This window comes from Gobio gobio, assembly GCF_949357685.1.
Source record: "Gobio gobio genome assembly, chromosome: 15".
NCBI classification, from domain to species: Eukaryota; Metazoa; Chordata; class Actinopteri; order Cypriniformes; family Gobionidae; genus Gobio; species Gobio gobio.
Window position 1 is genome coordinate 1,303,573 of NC_137108.1, and position 22,367 is coordinate 1,325,939.

Genomic DNA, 22,367 nt, shown 5'->3' on the forward strand with positions numbered 1-22,367 from the left:
GTTCCGGCTGCAGCGTCGCTCTCGGCACCATGACAACAGCAGCTCGAGTGAGGAGCTGAGATGTGTCGAGTCTGAGGAGAATCTCTCCGCATTCACTACAGGTACAGCTGCACTGCACTCGTCATGGCCGCTGAGAGTACAGTAGGTACAGTAGCACTGAGTGAGAGTACAGTAGGTCACTTACAGTAGCACTGAGCAGCAGTTGTGAGAGATTGTGACTGGAATATGATGGACAGATGAGCTCCTGCGCGCGAGCCTCTCGACGCTAAACACTGAGAGACAGTTAACAGGCTAATCTCTGAAGACGCAAATTAAACGAACACTCGTGTAAACTTCTGCTGCTTCTGCAGTCCGTCATGTTACAGTGACTTTACTCGGAGATCGTGGAGTAGTTTGTGTAACGTCAGCTCTGTGGATTAGCTGAGCGTTAATCAGCGGTTAGTCAGGAAAGCGGCTTGAGCGGCAGCCAATCAAACCTCAGCCTGCGGTCACGTGACCACTTCAGTCAGCGTCAGTTTCAATCACTGATCTATATAAATGATTATTCAATATGTCACAATAAAACAAAAGTTAATCTGCTCTTTAATTCCCGCACTATATGCAAATTCAACAGTTCCCACAGATTTGTATCATCGGACAGATGTTAGATACGCCCGGTTTGTTTTTCCACATGAAGGGAAGATCTTCGGCTTTATGAATAACGGTCTATAGTTTTGATTATAAGATAGAGCTCCAAAATCATTCCAGCGGGAGACATTTTGTAAAAGTTGCTAATAAAGATGGATAAGGCATATTCTGAACATTGTTGATCCAAACAGACACGCCCCTCTCCTCATTGCTCCGCCTCCAAAGCTCATCCTCCAATCATAGCCGCCCTGCTCCGAGTTTTTTACTTTTTTATTGATTTATTTTTAATTTTATTTTATTATTATTCAAAGAACAATAATAATTTCACAGGAAACAGTATAACAAGAAAAAGAAAATGAAGAAAAAAAATAAATAATTTAAAATAAAAAATGTTGCCAGGGGGAAAAAATAGAGCAAAAACAGAAAATACATACATCACATCCATAGATGAAAATCAAATAAAAGTATTATAAAATGTACAAGCTTTCAAAGTTCTTATTCAAAGAGTCTCTGATAATGTCAATATATACATATTTCACAATTTGGTTTCTTATTGGTAAATGTACACTTATGAATGTGGAATTTGGTTAATAATATAATTAAATTAATGCAATAAAAGTAATGTTCTTCTAGTATAGCCAAAGAGTAGATTTTCCCACTAGAGATATTTCCATTGATATATTTTAGTATGTTCAGTGCCAAAATAAGTGCAAGGCCGTTTCCTCATCTTTGCCACAAATAATACAATTCACATTTATCCCTTGTTTAAATGTGTGTAAATAATGACTTGCTGGATAAAATCTGTGAATAAGCTTATATGAGATTTCTTTGTAAGATGATATTTCTGCGGTAATAACCATACTTTCCTCCAGCAAATATTTTTTCCCTTTAGTAAAGAGATCCAATGAGGCAAAACATGAGCTACGGTAACAATTTCTCTCTGGAAAAGAGCACGAATAGCTGCATTATTATTCTTGGAATTAAACGGAAAACAAATTTTACCAACCAACGATTTTTTTTAACATCAAAAGACATTAATTCAGGGGAATGTTTTTATCAATAGCTCTAAAAAGCATGAGAGTACCTGAAGTGATCAGTGATTGGCTGATATTATGTTATTGATCAGTGATTGGCTGATATTATGTTCTTGATCAGTGATTGATTCACACTGAGGGAGCTCTTCTCTCTGTGTGTGTGTGTGTGTGTGTGTCTCTAATGCATGCCGATCTGATGATGTTTGCAGGATGTCTCTGTTCAAGGCTCGTGATTGGTGGGCGTGGACGCTGGGCGAGGGGGAGGAGTTTGATCAGGGGTGTGTGTGTGTCGGGGATGTGGATAACAGTGGGACGGGATACGGTGAGTTAAAGCACTCTCTGACACACACTCGCTTACTTCAGCCAAAATACAGCAAAACAGTAATATTGTCAAATATTGTATGTACTGTTGATATTTTGAGTGTATTTGTGATATGAAAGCTGAATGCAGCTTCATCACTCCTGCAGGAATCCCTCATATGAGGATTAACTCTCTCTCTCTCCAGATAAGATCGCGGTGGGCAGTTTTATGGGGATGTTGCGCATCTTCTCTCCACACCCGGCTAGAGCGGATGAGCAGACGGAGGCTGATGCTCAGCTGATGGAGGTCCAGCTCCACGAGCCCATCATTCAGCTGGAGCTGGGCAAGTTTGTGTCGTGAGTCTCTCCTCTCACCCCATCCACAGTCATCCCTACATCCACAGTCATCACTACATCCATATATATATATCCCTACATCACTACATCCACAGTCATCACTACATCACTACATCACTACATCCATATATATATATCCCTACAAACCACACTCTGCACAGTTAACACATTTGTGCCCAAATTGTTCTGAATGGTTTCCTGCATATAGTCATGTTAATCGTGTCCTATGTGAACTTGTTCTGCATTTATTTTCCCCAGGGTTTAGTTTTTTTTCTTGTAAAGCGTATTTGAATGTGCAGAAACTATAGTTATTAATATGTCGTATGCACCACTTCAGTGTCAAATTTGACTAGGAGGAGAACATTTGGCATCTAAACTCAAAATAACGGCTTTCAACAGATTAATCTTTATTCATAAACACATTTATTGTGTATTAAAGTCGAAGAATATTCGATGCAAACTCAAAAAAGCTGCATCTATCTTATAATCTGTATGAAAATACAACAAACAACAAATACATTTGTCTTAAAGTGGTGGAACATAGAGCAGAACAAAGTGCAGCCATTAAGTTGCCCTAACAGGGGATTGTGTATCAAAAAGTTAAATGAAAATAAATTAATATAATGACGAAACTAAATAAATATAAAATATAACAAAAATAAATAAAAAAAATAGTCCCATAGTATTCAATGGCTGACTGTAGTAGGTGATTTCATATAATAATGTAAATGTAAACTCGTCTGAATTTCCACATTATAATGGAATCATAAGCTATAGTCATAAAGTGAATGAGGGTCCTTGACCCATTAGAATGAAACACATCCAAACTGGATGAAGGGTCCTCAATATTTGGGCCCTTACAAGACATAATATCATAAAATATGATATTTTTCCCTATCGAATTAAGGTCTGTACAGTAGAGATGTCAGTTAAAGGGTTAATGTTTTAGGTGGGATATTATGAAAGCAAAAAGCACTAAAGACCATAAATCTTGATTTATGAACCTGTTAACACAGTATAGCCCATTTCCCCATTATATGTTCAACTATAGCTGCCACTGGGACTTTTGACTAAGTGGACAAAAAACTATAGATCTCTTGTAAGAATTGTTTTCACCTTCACGATTATATATATATATATAATTATGTCAACAAAAATATTTATTAGTAACATGAAAATGCCCTTTGTTCGGGAGGGTTTGCCTTCGCTATGCTTCCTGGAAGTTGGCAGCCTCATGTGACAGGAAGGAAGTTAATACCTTTTTTTTCTCTTGAAATCCTTTATTTGGTTGTTTTCTTGCGTGTCATTAAGATATAAAACATGGATAATATCTAGAAAAATACTTACAAAAGGAAAATGACAACTATACACTGCGGCAACTATAGTTGGGCTTAAATGGGTTAGTCTTCACAGCAAATTTAGATTTAGTTTTAGTCTGAAATCAAATGAGTTTAGTTCCATTGTAAAGCATTTATTGAGCATTTAAGCATCACATGACAACTCACATTTGGACATCATTGTGTTTTTGACCGTTCAGCACAAAAATACACGAAAGAGCTCAATTCACTTTTTAAAAACATCTATATAGTTTCTATAATGTTGTATTTCTGTTTGAGTTAGTAAATCAGGTTAAGCTAGAGCTTCAGATAACTTTAAGTTTATTCTTTTAACATTTATTTAATCTCAAGTACTGAATATGTTTGAATGGTTTCAGTGAACTATTATAACCTGATAATTTATAAAATAATGTGTCAAATACTGTTCTTAATTAAATGGGAATTAAACACAGTTTATTGTGTAATCAAACGTGTATATAATGCGTGACTTTAATTATAAACCAGCTGGAAATACACTGGGACTCTTATTTTGAAATCCTTATTATTGCAGATCAGATGAGGAGATAAATATGCATCGTTACAACCGTCTAAATCATATTCCCATATAATATCATGGTACAGTAAACACTGTGCAGGGCTCCAGGGTGCGACTAAATGGTCGCATTTTGCGACTAAAATTTGAGAGTGTGCGACTGAATTTTACATCCAGTCGCACATGTGCGAACAGTAAATTTGCCTGCTGTCGGTACTGGAGAAATTAAGAAAATACACTTACTAATTATAATTGATAGACGTTATGTCAGGCAAATTCTATCTTTGCCCGCCGTTTCTATATGAGATAATATTAAACCATTTGTCTGTGATGCATTTTTGCCATTCGCAATTCAGAAGAGAGAAAGCGAGCGAGCTCTCTCACGTGGAGCTACAGCGAACACAACACTACAGTCAGCTTTAATGAGTGACGATGGCCAAGAGAACTACACAGAAGTTTAGTCTGCTTAAACTTTAGGGTTGTGCTGTGATATTAATCTAATTTTATTTTCGATTTTGGCTTCCAAGAATTATAAAACGATGGTATGAGGTAAAACTATTCCTATAGCCGTGTTCCGTCGAGCTCATTCTTCCCTTCACAGCCTTGCGCTGTCATTTCTCCCTAAACCTAAACTAAACGTCAGATTCAGTGATTGTAAACTGCAGTCTCTACTGTTGCTAAACTGCGGGATGTGTTTGATAATAAAGAGCTATTAAATGCACAATAATCCGCGCAAGAGACGCTGTTTCCAACTTCAAGGCGGCGTGTGTGCTGCGAAATGGACCGACTTGAACTTTATATTAAATAGGCTTCGTGTGCGCGTCTAAACCATCAAATAAACAACAAATAGCCGGTGTCAAAATGACCGGATTGGAGAGTAGTTATTTTAACAGTTTATATCTTAAATGGGCGTAAATAGTTTGGAGAAATAGGAGAATATGATATTATTAATTATTCGATCGATCTTAAAGGGGCAGCGTCTAATAAACCTGCTGACGATTGAGCCATTCATTCGAATCGAACAAAAGGCAAATAGAAAATATTCACATCTCTTGAATTAATAACTTTAGCTTTTATAAGCATTAATCTATCAATTTATTCAGTGAAAACTATGCAGTGTTATTTTACATTTCATTACTTTATTAGATTTCTTTGTAGGTTTGTTCTTTACTGTAATATTAATGTTAGCAGACTTTCTGAATGCCTGCACACTGGTCCATTTACAAATAGATGTTTTATATTTTTGTTCAAACTTTGCGGTTTCTTTTGCTATAGATATTTTACTTTTCAGATTATAAAGCCAAATTATGTTCTTAATTATGTTTTTTTTTAATAAAAAAAATATAAAGTATAATAAAAAGAACCGGTAAGAATACTGTTAAAGTACCGGATCGATAAGCAGTATCGGTAAGAGTAGTAATACCATTAAAACCTTAAAGATACCCATCCCTATTAGTAATACAGTTGAAATTAGTAGATTTGGTTAGCATGTTGATTTACGGTGTGCGCCCCTAAAATTTCTGGTTGTGCCCCTAAAATTTTCAGTTGGGGGCCACTGTGCTCCTGGTGAAAAAAGTTAGTCTGGAGCCCTGCTGTGATTATTCCTCAGCATTAGTTCATAAACATGACCTGTCATAAATGTGTGTTATTGATGGATTTCCCGCCTTTAGATCCGCACGTCACAACTCTAACATTTTCCTCTCGTTTTTATTCATTGAAGAAAATGACCATAGATTTTCCTCATCGTTTTTTCCATTAAAAACTGTTTGTTATTTAGTTATCATCAGTTTGATATGTACTCACTTTACTGAAAAAGATGAATGATGAAAGAACAAAGGTACATTCATTTTTCATATTTGTTTAAACGTGTACCTAAACTTCATCTATGGCTGAATTTCACCGGTTGTCATTTTTCAACATCAGAAGTTTTCAAAACAAATAATGGCGGGGGTGTTGAAAATGATTTTAATATGCAAAACTGTTACCCAATCACAGCAGTGGGCGTTTACTTCCGAGTCTCGATTGAGACGCCCATCAAAACGGAGTGTTTAAAACAGGACAGAAAATAGGCCAATCCAGAGTTAGGATTATCTCACTAACATATTAAGTGGAACCCAAAGAACATTATAACATCTAAAAAGTCATCTTAACGGATTAGTTACTTTTAAATAAACTTTTGCTGATAGTTTCCTCACCCCCATGTCATCCAAGATGTCCATGTCTTTCTTTCTGCAGTCGAAAATTAATTAAGGTTTTTGCTGAAAACATTCCAGGGTTGTTCTCCATATAATGGACTTCAATGGGCCCCAAACGGGTCAAGGTTCAGTTTCAGTGCAGCTTTAAACGACACCAGATGATGAATAAGGGTCTGATCTAGCCAAACCATCAGCTTCTGAGAGAAACCCAGCAGTATTTATGATATTATTTTACCTCTTATCAGACGAACGTGATCATCTCTGAGCTCAGACATAACTTCCGCCAAGTGAGGTCAAATACGAGCGTGGTCATAGATATATCGATAGTAGGTGCCTCATTAGCACCTGCACGGATCAGTAGAATGAGGCATCTATGATCGATATATCTATGACCACGCTCGTATTTGACCTCCCTCAGCAGAAGTTATGTCTGAGAGTTATGTCTAACTCTGTGCTGTGTTTGAGTCCGGCGTGTTCTCTCCGTCATGTGTTCCAGGTGTTCAGATCTGCTCCATCTGGCCGTGCTCCACCCCAGGAAGCTCTCCGTCTACTCTGTGTCAGGTGGGGATATTGTGTCCTCATAATGTAGGGTTTACACACACACACACACACACACACACTAATCCCGTGATTGCCATACAGTGAGAAAACTGCACTGTCCCTGAATCCATATGTGACGCCATTCGCCCCGTATTTTCTACTGAATTCTATGCCCCTGCATAACACAATATAAAGTGTGAGCTGTGAAGTCGTCAGCTTATGATCTGGTCTTCAGAAGTGTGTGTGGTTTCCTCAGGAACCGCTGGGAATGTTGAACATGGTGACCAGTATCAGCTTCGACTGGTGTATGAACACAACCTTCAGAGGACCGCCTGCAACATGACCTTCGGCCCGTTTGGGGGCGTGACAGGTCAGTGATGTCACACTACACACACACAACTAGCCTCTCAATCAAAAATATGTAGAGTTCAGTTAAGCTGATCATCGTATAATTGATCATTAGTGCACAAAAGACAGAAACTATTCCAGTAATTCCAGTCTCACGTCCCGTTACACATCTGCATAATGCCCGCCTCTGGTCCTGATTGGCTGAACTGAACGTAGCCCCGCCCTCACACACTGTAGTCCTCTCTGAGACGGGAAGAGTTTGGTTGGTGTTGTTCACTGAAACTGAAGCTGATCGCCCCCTGGTGGCTGGGTGCAGTATAGCTCATAAACCCCGCCCTCTTATTCTAATCTAATGAGACAAACTAAACAATCAAATACATTTGTTCCAAAGATGGCTTCTGTCATCTTAGGGAGTTTTAATCACACTGATGCTAGTTCAAGGGTTCGTTCTTTAAATGGGTTTGGTTTCGGTCAGATGCTATATAAACGGGGGTGTGATGTCATGATTGACAGCTTCAGGCCAAAGAGGCTGAATCAGTGAGTCGATTCAGCGGTTCAGAGCGTTATGAATCAGTGAGTCGATTCAGCGGTTCAGAGCGTTATGAATCAGTGAGTCGATTCAGCGGTTCAGAGCGTTATGAATCAGTGAGTCGATTCAGCGGTTCAGAGCGTTATGAATCAGTGAGTCGATTCAGCGGTTCAGAGCGTTATGAATCAGTGAGTTGAATCATGATTTGGATCGTGTGTCAAACCGCCAAACTGCTGAAATCGCGTGACTTTGGCGATTCAAACTGCTGAATCGACTCACTGATTCATAACGCTTCAAAGCTTCATGATGAGTTATTGTAGAGCCGCTGTAGTGAGATGGACTTTGTAACTTTAGTCTTTAGTGTCTTTTAAGGGTCTTGAGAGTGTAAAGTTGAGCCAATGGAGGCCTTTCAGAGCATCAGATTTACACTAAAATATCTTCATTTGTGTCTGAAGATGAACGGAGGTCTGACGGGTGTCCAACCACATGAGGCTCAGTCATTAATGACACAATTTACAGTTTTGGCTGAACTAACCCTTTAATTTTGAATAGATTAGACTGAAGTCGTAATGCTCATGTTATTCTCAATGCACACCTTCTGTGTGTGAGTGAAGACGGCTGATTAAAGTCCTCTGTAAATACAGTAGTGGCTCATGTCTGTGTGGTGCTGTTCCCTCGTCAGCCACCTGAGGGCAGCACCGGCTCTCTGGAGATCATCAGCAGCGGCTCAGAGGACACACTAAACATGGACAGTCCATCTTCAGAGCACATGGCAGATATACGTGTGTCCTATGGCCGGCGTCCTACAGTGTCTGAAACGGCTGTTTAGGAGTTCATCTGATGTGGCACATAAAAGGAAACTAATTAAAAATGGCCAGTATCTCAGAGTTCAGAGCTTTTTTGTTTGGGAGATATTTGGAAAAAACGTTTAATCATAATTGCGATCAGTGAAAAATATCATAACCCTACAGAACAAGCCAGAAAACTCGATACACACATGCATTTATACGCTAGCCTTGCTTTCTATTGGATGTTTCTTCCTCATTGTAAAGTGTATACAGACTCTAGAGTCTGAGCTGCTTCAAGGCCATTGCAAAATCCAGACAAAATCAGCAAATCTAAATCAGAGTACTATGCAAACCTCAAATATATAAATGTTAAATAAAACAAATATTTGTATGCATTTAATCTGCCTTTATTGACCAATGTTGTGCTGCTGATCTTTGATGATTCAGTTAAGCCATGAGCAAAAATTACTAGATTTTTAGTTTTTATTGGTAAAACGTTTTTCTCCTGCGTCCTATTCTTCATTATCCAGAATGGCAGCACATTTTTACCTCAGCCTGAGGCTTATTATTTCAATTTTGGTATGAAGAGGTCTTTACATTTGCACAAAAAAATGACTTTTTTTGCTATTAAAAAACAAAACAAAAAAGCAAGCCCAGCCCAGGTGAGAAAAAGTAACGCAAAAGTAACGTAACACTACTTTTCTTAAAAAGTAACTAAGTAACTCAATTAGTTACTTTTTAAGGGAGTAACGCAATATTGTAATGTAACACACACACACACACACACACACACACACACACAGCTCGCACATCACGCGGAGATCGCGCGCGCCTCACACACAACCATTCAGTAGCGCAGAAATGTATTGTCAACACTGTTCTGTGATTTATCACTAAAATAGCTTAGAAACTGAAAAGTTATAGCATATATTTCTTAGTATCTAAAACTCACAGCTTCACTATTAGTAGAGAGACTCTGGCAAGTAGAATTAATTCACACGCAATCGCTCTCTCCACTGAGGCATTCATATACATGTCATCTTTATTGAGCTACTCTATCTGTGTCTGACTCAGAACGAGCAGAAATCTGAGAGAAATATAACGACCCAAAGCAAAAGAGCTGATCTAAGAGCTGTAGTGTAGGAGCAATGGCCTCATGGGCAGCGCTGGACTTCTGCCATAGCTGAAGAAAACACACGTCTCAGCTCAGGGTTCAGGGTTATGTGTTTATTAATGACAGCGACTCGACTTTCAGCACATAAATGTCGACTTGAAAAACTCTGAAGTCGTTGAAGCCCTAAGCAGAAGTTCTGTTGTGCATCTGCGCAGGTCATCATTTCATCTGCATTCAGTCCATGGATGGGATGCTGATGTTCTTTGAGCAGGAGAGTTACGGCTTCGGCCGCTTCCTGCCGGGCTTCCTGCTGCCCGGACCACTGAGCTACTGCATCCGCACTGACTCCTTCATCACCGTCTCCTCCGCCCGCCAGGTGGAGTGCTACAGGTCAGACACACACACACACACACACACACACACACACACACACACACACACACACACACTGACTCCTTCATCACCGTCTCCTCCGCCCGCCAGGTGGAGTGCTACAGGTCAGACACACACACACACACACACACACACACACACACACACACACACACACACACACACACACACACACACACACACTGACTCCTTCATCACCGTCTCCTCCGCCCGCCAGGTGGAGTGCTACAGGTCAGACACACACACACACACACACACACACACACACACACACACACACACACACACTGACTCCTTCATCACCGTCTCCTCCGCCCGCCAGGTGGAGTGCTACAGGTCAGACACACACACACACACACACACACACACACACACACACACACACACACACACACACACACACACACACACACACACTGACTCCTTCATCACCGTCTCCTCCGCCCGCCAGGTGGAGTGCTACAGGTCAGACACACACACACACACACACACACACACACACACACACTGACTCCTTCATCACCGTCTCCTCCGCCCGCCAGGTGGAGTGCTACAGGTCAGACACACACACACACACACACACACACACACACACACACACACACACACACACACACACACACACACTGACTCCTTCATCACCGTCTCCTCCGCCCGCCAGGTGGAGTGCTACAGGTCAGACACACACACACACACACACACACACACACACACACACACACACACACACTGACTCCTTCATCACCGTCTCCTCCGCCCGCCAGGTGGAGGGCTACAGGTCAGACACACACACACACACACACACACACACACACACACACACACACACACACACACACACACACACACACTGACTCCTTCATCACCGTCTCCTCCGCCCGCCAGGTGGAGTGCTACAGGTCAGACACACACACACACACACACACACACACACACACACACACACACACACACACACACACACACACACACACACTGACTCCTTCATCACCGTCTCCTCCGCCCGCCAGGTGGAGTGCTACAGGTCAGACACACACACACACACACACACACACACACACACACACACACACACACACACACACACACACACACACACACACTGACTCCTTCATCACCGTCTCCTCCGCCCGCCAGGTGGAGTGCTACAGGTCAGACACACACACACACACACACACACACACACACACACACACACACACACACACACACACACACACACACACACACACACACACACTGACTCCTTCATCACCGTCTCCTCCGCCCGCCAGGTGGAGGGCTACAGGTCAGACACACACACACACACACACACACACACACACACACACACACACACACACACACACACACACACACACTGACTCCTTCATCACCGTCTCCTCCGCCCGCCAGGTGGAGTGCTACAGGTCAGACACACACACACACACACACACACACACACACACACACACACACACACACACACACACACACACACACACTGACTCCTTCATCACCGTCTCCTCCGCCCGCCAGGTGGAGGGCTACAGGTCAGACACACACACACACACACACTCACACACACACACACACACACACACACACACACACACACACACACACACACACTGACTCCTTCATCACCGTCTCCTCCGCCCGCCAGGTGGAGGGCTACAGGTCAGACACACACACACACACACACACACACACACACACACACACACACACACACACACACACACACACACACACTGACTCCTTCATCACCGTCTCCTCCGCCCGCCAGGTGGAGGGCTACAGGTCAGACACACACACACACACACACACACACACACACTGACTCCTTCATCACCGTCTCCTCCGCCCGCCAGGTGGAGTGCTACAGGTCAGACACACACACACACACACACTCACACACACACACACACACACACACACACACACACACACACACACACACACACTGACTCCTTCATCACCGTCTCCTCCGCCCGCCAGGTGGAGTGCTACAGGTCAGACACACACACACACACACACTCACACACACACACACACACACACACACACACACACACTGACTCCTTCATCACCGTCTCCTCCGCCCGCCAGGTGGAGTGCTACAGGTCAGACACACACACACACACACACACACACACACACACACACACACACACACACACACACACACACACACACACACTGACTCCTTCATCACCGTCTCCTCCGCCCGCCAGGTGGAGTGCTACAGGTCAGACACACACACACACACACACACACACACACACACACACACACACACACACACACACACACACACACTGCCCCTAAACCTACCCATCTCACACACACACACACACACAAACACACACAGAGGTAATCGTCCACTGCTGTGTCTCATTGTAATAAGCGTTTGCTCAAACATTGGCAGGTTATTCAGCAGAAACTATGGGGCAAATTCAAAACAGGATTTCTTTCTCTTTTGAAACAAAACACTTTCCAAGAATGAGGCACTAAATGGACATTCAAACTCTCTTCAGGGGTCAAGCCCAGTTCAGAGAGATATGACCTGTTTTACACACACTTCTGCAACCCTGGAAACATTAAAATAATGAACTGACCTGTGATTTAACAGATGATGACCCTGTAGAGTAATCAGTGTGAGAAGCTGGACTCAGTGAAGGTTGACCTCTTGACCTCTTGACCTCTGCTCTTCCACCTCAGGTATGAGACTCTGGCTGTGGCCACAGACGCTGAGACCCGACAGGCCCCAGATCAGCAGAGCCAGAGCTCGGGGAAGAGGCTGACGGTGGGTCTGCTGACCGCTGATCGTCCTGCTGTGTGTGTGTGTGAGCTCCCTGATGTGACTGTGTGTGTGTGTGTGTGTGTGTGTGTGTGTGTGTGTGTGTGTGTGTGTGTGTGAGCTCCCTGATGTGACTGTGTGTGTGTGTGTGTGAGCTCCCTGATGTGACTGTGTGTGTGTGTGTGTGTGTGTGTGTGTGTGTGTGTGCAGGCCGAGTGGACGCTGGTGATCGGAGAAGAGGCTCTGGATATCTGTGTCCCCAACACATCTCCAGTGATGTCCTCCATCTTCGTGCTGGGGGAGAGGAATCTGTTCTGTCTCAAAGATAACGGTCAGATCCGCTTCATGAAGAAGCTGGAGTTCAACCCCAGCTGTTTCCTGCCCTACGCGTCAGGTGACCCTCACTGCCCCGCCCACACTGCCCCGCCCTCACTGGCCCGCCCACTCTGCCCCGCCCACTCTGCCCCGCCCACTCTGCCCCGCCCACTCTGCCCCGCCCACTCTGCCCCGCCCACACTGCCCCGCCCACACTGCCCCGCCTACTCTGCCCCGCCCACACTGCCCCGCCCTCACTGCCCCGCCCACTCTGCCCCGCCCACAATGCCCCGCCCACACTGCCCCGCCATCACTGGCCCGCCCACACTGCCCCGCCATCACTGGCCCGCCCACACTGCCCCGCCCACACTGCCCCGCCATCACTGGCCCGCCCACACTGCCCCGCCATCACTGGCCCGCCCACACTGCCCCGCCATCACTGCCCCGCCCACACTGCCCCGCCCACACTGCCCCGCCCACACTGCCCCGCCATCACTGGCCCGCCCACACTGCCCCGCCATCACTGGCCCGCCCACACTGCCCCGCCATCACTGGCCCGCCCACATTGCCCCGCCCACACTGCCCCGCCATCACTGGCCCGCCCACACTGCCCCGCCATCACTGGCCCGCCCACACTGCCCCGCCCACACTGCCCCGCCCACACTGCCCCGCCATCACTGGCCCGCCCACACTGCCCCGCCATCACTGGCCCGCCCACACTGCCCCGCCATCACTGCCCCGCCCACACTGCCCCGCCCACACTGCCCCGCCATCACTGGCCCGCCATCACTGGCCCGCCCACACTGCCCCGCCATCACTGGCCCGCCATCACTGGCCCGCCCACACTGCCCCGCCCACACTGCCCCGCCCACACTGCCCCGCCATCACTGGCCCGCCCACATTGCCCCGCCCACACTGCCCCGCCATCACTGGCCCGCCCACACTGCCCCGCCATCACTGCCCCGCCCACACTGCCCCGCCATCACTGGCCCGCCCACACTGCCCCGCCCACACTGCCCCGCCATCACTGGCCCGCCCACACTGCCCCGCCCACACTGCCCCGCCATCACTGCCCCGCCCACACTGCCCCGCCATCACTGGCCCGCCCACACTGCCCCGCCCACACTGCCCCGCCATCACTGCCCCGCCCACACTGCCCCGCCATCACTGGCCCGCCCACACTGCCCCGCCATCACTGCCCCGCCCACACTGCCCCGCCATCACTGGCCCGCCCACACTGCCCCGCCATCACTGGCCCGCCCACACTTCAGTAGTGTGTTTGTTTGTGAGTGTGTGAGAGAGTGCGCGTCTGTGTGTGTGTGTGTGTGTGAGAGAGTGTGTGTGTGTGTGTGTGTGTGTGTGTGTGTGTGTGTGTGTGTGATGGGTAGGTTTAGGGGCAGTGTGTGTGTGTGTGTGTGTGAGAGAGAGTGTGTGTGTGTGTGTGTGTGTGTGTGTGTGTGTGTGTGTGTGCAGTCTATCCCACTGCTCATCTGAACACACTTCCTCCTCCAGTTTCTGAGGGTTCCACCAACGTCCTGATGTGTAACCATAACAACATGCTGCTGGTGTACCAGGATGCCACGCTGAAGTGGGCGGCACAGCTGACCTGTGTGCCCGTGACCGTACGGGTCGCCAACTTCCTGTGAGTGAGCGCAGCTTCCTCAACACCTCACACACACACACGCACACACACACACCTCACACACACACGCACACACTCACACACCTCACACACACACCTCACACATCTCACACACACACCTTACACACACACACACACCTCACACACACACACCACACACACCCCTCACACACACACACACCTCACACACACACACACACCTCACACACACACGCACACACTCACACACCTCACACACACACCTCACACATCTCACACACACACCTTACACACACACACACACACCTCACACACACACACCACACACACCCCTCACACACACACACCCCTCACACACACACACACCTCACACACACACACACACCTCACACACACACGCACACACTCACACACCTCACACACACACCTCACACATCTCACACACACACACCTTACACACACACACACCTCACACACACACACCACACACACCCCTCACACACACACACACCTCACACACACACACACCTCTCACACACACACACACACACACACACACACACACACACACACACACACACATGTTTGTTTTTGTGAAATGTGAGGACATTCCATAGGCGTAATGGTTTTTATACCGTACAAACCGTATTTTCTATCCCCTTACACTGCCCCTAAACCTACCCATCACACACACACACACACACACACACACACACACACACACACACACACACACACACACACACACACACACACACACACACACACACACACACACACACACACACACACACACACACACACTGCCCCTGCCCCTAAACCTAGCCCTCACAGGAGACTGTGCAGTTCACTTTCTGTGAAAAAAAACTCATTCTGTGATTTTATAAGCATTTTGAAAAGTGAGGACATGGGGAACGTCCTCATATTTCACCCTCTTTTTGTAATACCCATGTCATTATACACATTTGTGTCCTGATATTTCACAAAAACATGCCCACACACACACACACACACACACACACACACACACACACACACTCCCAACACTCCACCACAAATCAGGGTGAAAACACTGTGCGAACACTGAAATCAAACCGAGATGGAAAGCTCTCTTTTGAAAACCATCTTTGGATTTATGTTGTCTGTGTTCTATGTTGTGTGTCTATGTATTGAAAACTGCTCTGTCCCTTACAGTGTCTCTTTGTTCCAGTTTGCTGTGAGTGAACCTCCTTTAGTATCGCTGACTGAACCATGATGACAATCTAATGCCGGGTTCAGACTACACAATATTTGTGTCTGTTATGATAACCTATGTTTCCATCCACCTATTTGTATGCCTATTTTGGGATATCAGGTAAAAAAACAGCTGGATGGGAACACCAAGATGCTAAAAATGCCCATTAAAAAACGTACGCACTCATTTGAGTCGGAGACATTTTTTATCCGATGATAAAACATGCGCATAAACTATGATGGAAATCATAGAAAACATTGAGCTGTATGGGCCATCTGAAAGACTATAGGACAAATGTTTGATAGATGCTATAGCCTTCTTGGATAGGCTTAAACGAAATCCACAAACTAGCCTAAATCAGACTATTTGACCTTAAAGTCTGTACTGCTTATTTAAACATATGAAGAGAATGTCCTCCAATACCTGCGCTTTCAGTGATGAGCTCAGCGGGGGGGAAATGTGCTTGAGGCGTATAAATGTGCTCACACTGACTTGTGTTACCGTAGATTCACAGATGACATTTCACTCACATCACATGCTGCACTACTCTATTCCTGATTGGCCACTGCCAGATTAACATATTAAAGAGAACCATAAAATAACCTTATTATCCGGTTAATGCTCATTTCAAATTAACGTTTCTGTTCAGAACGATTCAAATTGATTTTGATTTTGTTTTCATTTTCGTTCCTCTTAAAATTTCGTTTGTTTCCGGTTTCCGGTTTTCGTTCCTTGAACCGGTTCAGAGCCCTGCGACTGCGTTCCCATCCGCCTCAGAAATGCATGTATTGCGCGCTCTGAAACGCAAGTCATTTATTATATACAGTGGCTTCTCCTACTTAGTGATATTTAGCGCAAGTTTATCAGGAAGTGACGATTTTGATCTCTTCGACTGGATGGAAAAGCTTCTTTATTTGCAAATATTAAAATTTTGCGCATTTCAAGGTTGTATTCGCAACTTTGGATGCAAACATAGCTAGTGTGTCAGATTATCCTAAATTCTTGTAGTCGACAAAAAACATGTCAGACTACACATTCCTTCCCGACAAGTTATCGCTTGCCGTCTTTAACAACGTGTGTGATGTCATCAAGAAGGCGGAGCTATCGACTGACCGGGGTTGTGAGCGTAAACAATGGCTACTGAAGCGGTGTGTTTGGCACTGGATGTCTTGTCTATAAAAAACCCCAAAAAGATATAGAGAACCTGACACATTTCTAGATTGCACAAAGAGGACAGGAATCCTCCAAAGAGAACTAAAGGTAAAATATAGTTTAGCCTACACTCCGGGTTGCAGAAGCGCCTCTGCTATCGTTTATCAAGGAAATATCATTAAAGGGTTAGTTCACCCAAAACTGTAAATTGTGTCATTAATGACTGAGCCTCATGTGGTTGGACACCCGTCAGACCTCCGTTCATCTTCAGACACAAATGAAGATATTTTAGTGTAAAGCTGATGCTGAGAAAGGCTTCAGATAGGCCTCCATTGGCATTCAGTACATTTACACTCACAAGACCCATAAAAGGCACTAAAAACGTCGTTACAAAGTCCATCTCACCACAGTGACTCTACAATCATTTTACGATGCGACGACAATAGTTTTTGTGCCAAAAAAAATCCAAATAACGACTTTATTCAACCTCTTCTTGTCTTCCGTGTGTGTCTCCACGACGCATGTGTGAGAATATGAGCAGATCCGGCGTTCGGACACATGACCCAGAAGAGATTTGTTTACAGCAGAGGAAGACGCGCGTATCTCAGCTGTTGAATTCTACACTGATCGTGCTTTAGGTCTCGGTGTAGTTCTCAAATGGGGCTAAAGTGAGCATTTCATGGATTCCCGAACGCCGGATCTGCTCATATTCTCACGCATGCGTCGTGGAGACACACACGGAAGACAAGAAGAGGTTGAATAAAGTCGTTATTTGGATTTTTTTTTCGCAGAAAAAAAGCGCTGAGTGTTTGTGGGACGGTTTGCTGAGAGTGGTTCTCATCCGCAGAGGTAACAGATACGCCTGTGGAGAGAGTGTGTGTGTGTGTCTCCGGCCGTCCTGCACGGGTCACTCACTCCGCCATTGTCCATCCCATCTCTCTTCTGCTGGCCTCACATTAAAAGGCCGTCTGTCAGCGCCTGCTAAATGAGCTCACACATCTCCAGCACACACGCACTTTCTCAAGCCATATTAAACATCGGACCACAGGAGAGCAGAACAAACGGCTGATCAAAACACTTCCCATGTCCTCACTGTGTCCAAACAAATGTTTGATAAGACACAGACACATGCCAATATCAAGTCTGTTTAGTTTTAAACAATGTGCAGCGCTTTTGGTTCGGGGAGCATCCACTCATAAGACCTGAAACTAATCATGCCCTTCAGATATTCCTCATCAACACAATGTTATCTGTCAAAATGACAGAGCGCTCTATGAATCAAGCCTGGGAAGACTTTTCATTCATGTGAAAAACCGCTTGGAAAATCTACACCTGCCCTTGAAGCTGCTGTGTGGATTAGATTAGATTAGATTAGATTCATTATATCAGCCGTTATATTCATTATATTAGCTGTTATATTCACTATATTAGCCGTTATATTCACTATATTAGCCGTTATATTCATTATATTAGCTGTTATATTCATTATATTAGCCGTTATATTCACTATATTAGCTGTTATATTCATTATATTAGCTGTTATATTCACTATATTAGCCGTTATATTCACTATATTAGCTGTTATATTCATTATATTAGCTGTTATATTCACTATATTAGCTGTTATATTCATTATATTAGCTGTTATATTCATTATATCAGCCGTTATATTCATTATATCAGCCGTTATATTCATTATATTAGCTGTTATATTCACTATATTAGCTGTTATATTCATTATATTAGCTGTTATATTCACTATATTAGCTGTTATATTCATTATATTAGCTGTTATATTCACTATATTAGCCGTTATATTCACTATATTAGCCGTTATATTCATTATATTAGCTGTTATATTCACTATATTAGCTGTTATATTCATTATATTAGCTGTTATATTCATTATATCAGCCGTTATATTCATTATATCAGCCGTTATATTCATTATATTAGCCGTTATATTCATTATATTAGCTGTTATATTCATTATATTAGCCGTTATATTCATTATATTAGCTGTTATATTCACTATATTAGCCGTTATATTCACTATATTAGCCGTTATATTCATTATATTAGCTGTTATATTCACTATATTAGCTGTTATATTCATTATATCAGCCGTTATATTCACTATATTAGCCGTTATATTCACTATATTAGCCGTTATATTCATTATATTAGCCGTTATATTCACTATATTAGCCGTTATATTCACTATATTAGCCGTTATATTCACTATATTAGCCGTTATATTCACTATATTAGCTGTTATATTCATTATATTAGCCGTTATATTCACTATATTAGCCGTTATATTCATTATATTAGCTGTTATATTCATTATATTAGCCGTTATATTCATTATATTAGCTGTTATATTCATTATATCAGCTGTTATATTCACTATATTAGCCGTTATATTCATTATATTAGCCGTTATATTCATTATATTAGCCGTTATATTCACTATATTAGCCGTTATATTCATTATATTAGCTGTTATATTCATTATATTAGCCGTTATATTCATTATATTAGCTGTTATATTCATTATATCAGCCGTTATATTCACTATATTAGCCGTTATATTCATTATATTAGCCGTTATATTCATTATATTAGCCGTTATATTCACTATATTAGCCGTTATATTCACTATATTAGCTGTTATATTCACTATATTAGCCGTTATATTCATTATATTAGCTGTTATATTCATTATATTAGCTGTTATATTCATTATATCAGCCGTTATATTCACTATATTAGCCGTTATATTCATTATATTAGCCGTTATATTCACTATATTAGCCGTTATATTCACTATATTAGCCGTTATATTCACTATATTAGCCGTTATATTCACTATATTAGCCGTTATATTCACTATATTAGCTGTTATATTCATTATATTAGCCGTTATATTCACTATATTAGCTGTTATATTCACTATATTAGCCGTTATATTCACTATATTAGCCGTTATATTCACTATATTAGCCGTTATATTCACTATATTAGCTGTTATATTCACTATATTAGCCGTTATATTCATGATATTAGCCGTTATATTCAGTATATTAGCCGTTATATTCACTATATTAGCCGTTATATTCACTATATTAGCCGTTATATTCACTATATTAGCCGTTATATTCACTATATTAGCCGTTATATTCACTATATTAGCTGTTATATTCATTATATTAGCCGTTATATTCACTATATTAGCTGTTATATTCATTATATTAGCCGTTATATTCATTATATTAGCCGTTATATTCATTATATCAGCCGTTATATTCACTATATTAGCCGTTATATTCACTATATTAGCCGTTATATTCACTATATTAGCCGTTATATTCACTATATTAGCTGTTATATTCATTATATTAGCCGTTATATTCATTATATTAGCTGTTATATTCATTATATTAGCTGTTATATTCACTATATTAGCCGTTATATTCATTATATTAGCTGTTATATTCATTATATCAGCCGTTATATTCACTATATTAGCCGTTATATTCATTATATTAGCCGTTATATTCATTATATTAGCTGTTATATTCACTATATTAGCTGTTATATTCATTATATCAGCCGTTATATTCACTATATTAGCCGTTATATTCACTATATTAGCCGTTATATTCACTATATTAGCCGTTATATTCATTATATTAGCCGTTATATTCATTATATTAGCTGTTATATTCATTATATTAGCCGTTATATTCATTATATTAGCTGTTATATTCACTATATTAGCCGTTATATTCACTATATTAGCCGTTATATTCACTATATTAGCCGTTATATTCACTATATTAGCTGTTATATTCACTATATTAGCTGTTATATTCATTATATTAGCCGTTATATTCATTATATTAGCTGTTATATTCACTATATTAGCCGTTATATTCACTATATTAGCTGTTATATTCACTATATTAGCTGTTATATTCATTATATTAGCTGTTATATTCACTATATTAGCTGTTATATTCATTATATTAGCCGTTATATTCATTATATTAGCCGTTATATTCACTATATTAGCCGTTATATTCACTATATTAGCTGTTATATTCATTATATTAGCTGTTATATTCATTATATTAGCCGTTATATTCATTATATTAGCCGTTATATTCACTATATTAGCCGTTATATTCACTATATTAGCTGTTATATTCATTATATTAGCCGTTATATTCATTATATTAGCCGTTATATTCACTATATTAGCTGTTATATTCACTATATTAGCTGTTATATTCATTATATTAGCTGTTATATTCACTATATTAGCTGTTATATTCATTATATTAGCTGTTATATTCACTATATTAGCTGTTATATTCATTATATTAGCCGTTATATTCATTATATTAGCCGTTATATTCACTATATTAGCCGTTATATTCATTATATTAGCTGTTATATTCATTATATTAGCTGTTATATTCATTATATTAGCCGTTATATTCATTATATTAGCTGTTATATTCACTATATTAGCTGTTATATTCATTATATTAGCCGTTATATTCATTATATTAGCCGTTATATTCACTATATTAGCCGTTATATTCATTATATTAGCTGTTATATTCATTATATTAGCTGTTATATTCATTATATTAGCCGTTATATTCATTATATTAGCTGTTATATTCACTATATTAGCTGTTATATTCATTATATTAGCCGTTATATTCACTATATTAGCCGTTATATTCACTATATTAGCTGTTATATTCATTATATTAGCCGTTATATTCATTATATTAGCCGTTATATTCACTATATTAGCTGTTATATTCATTATATTAGCCGTTATATTCACTATATTAGCCGTTATATTCATTATATTAGCTGTTATATTCATTATATTAGCTGTTATATTCATTATATTAGCCGTTATATTCATTATATTAGCTGTTATATTCACTATATTAGCTGTTATATTCATTATATTAGCCGTTATATTCATTATATTAGCCGTTATATTCATTATATTAGCCGTTATATTCACTATATTAGCCGTTATATTCATTATATTAGCCGTTATATTCACTATATTAGCTGTTATATTCATTATATTAGCTGTTATATTCATTATATTAGCTGTTATATTCATTATATTAG

At 41.6% G+C, this 22,367-nt stretch overlaps 1 protein-coding gene across 1 annotated transcript in view; it reads left to right on the forward strand.

Annotated features, from left to right (window-relative positions):
- The window catches only part of bbs9 (Bardet-Biedl syndrome 9), a 223,028-nt gene continuing 200,661 nt past the window's right edge, over nt 1-22,367 (forward strand). The window contains 9 exon segments of the mRNA XM_079836550.1: nt 1-101; nt 1,871-1,983; nt 2,168-2,318; nt 6,879-6,943; nt 7,179-7,292; nt 9,917-10,091; nt 12,798-12,882; nt 13,087-13,270; nt 14,704-14,833. Coding sequence (XP_079692676.1) covers nt 1,872-1,983; nt 2,168-2,318; nt 6,879-6,943; nt 7,179-7,292; nt 9,917-10,091; nt 12,798-12,882; nt 13,087-13,270; nt 14,704-14,833 — 1,016 coding nt within the window. The 5' untranslated portion in view covers nt 1-101; nt 1,871.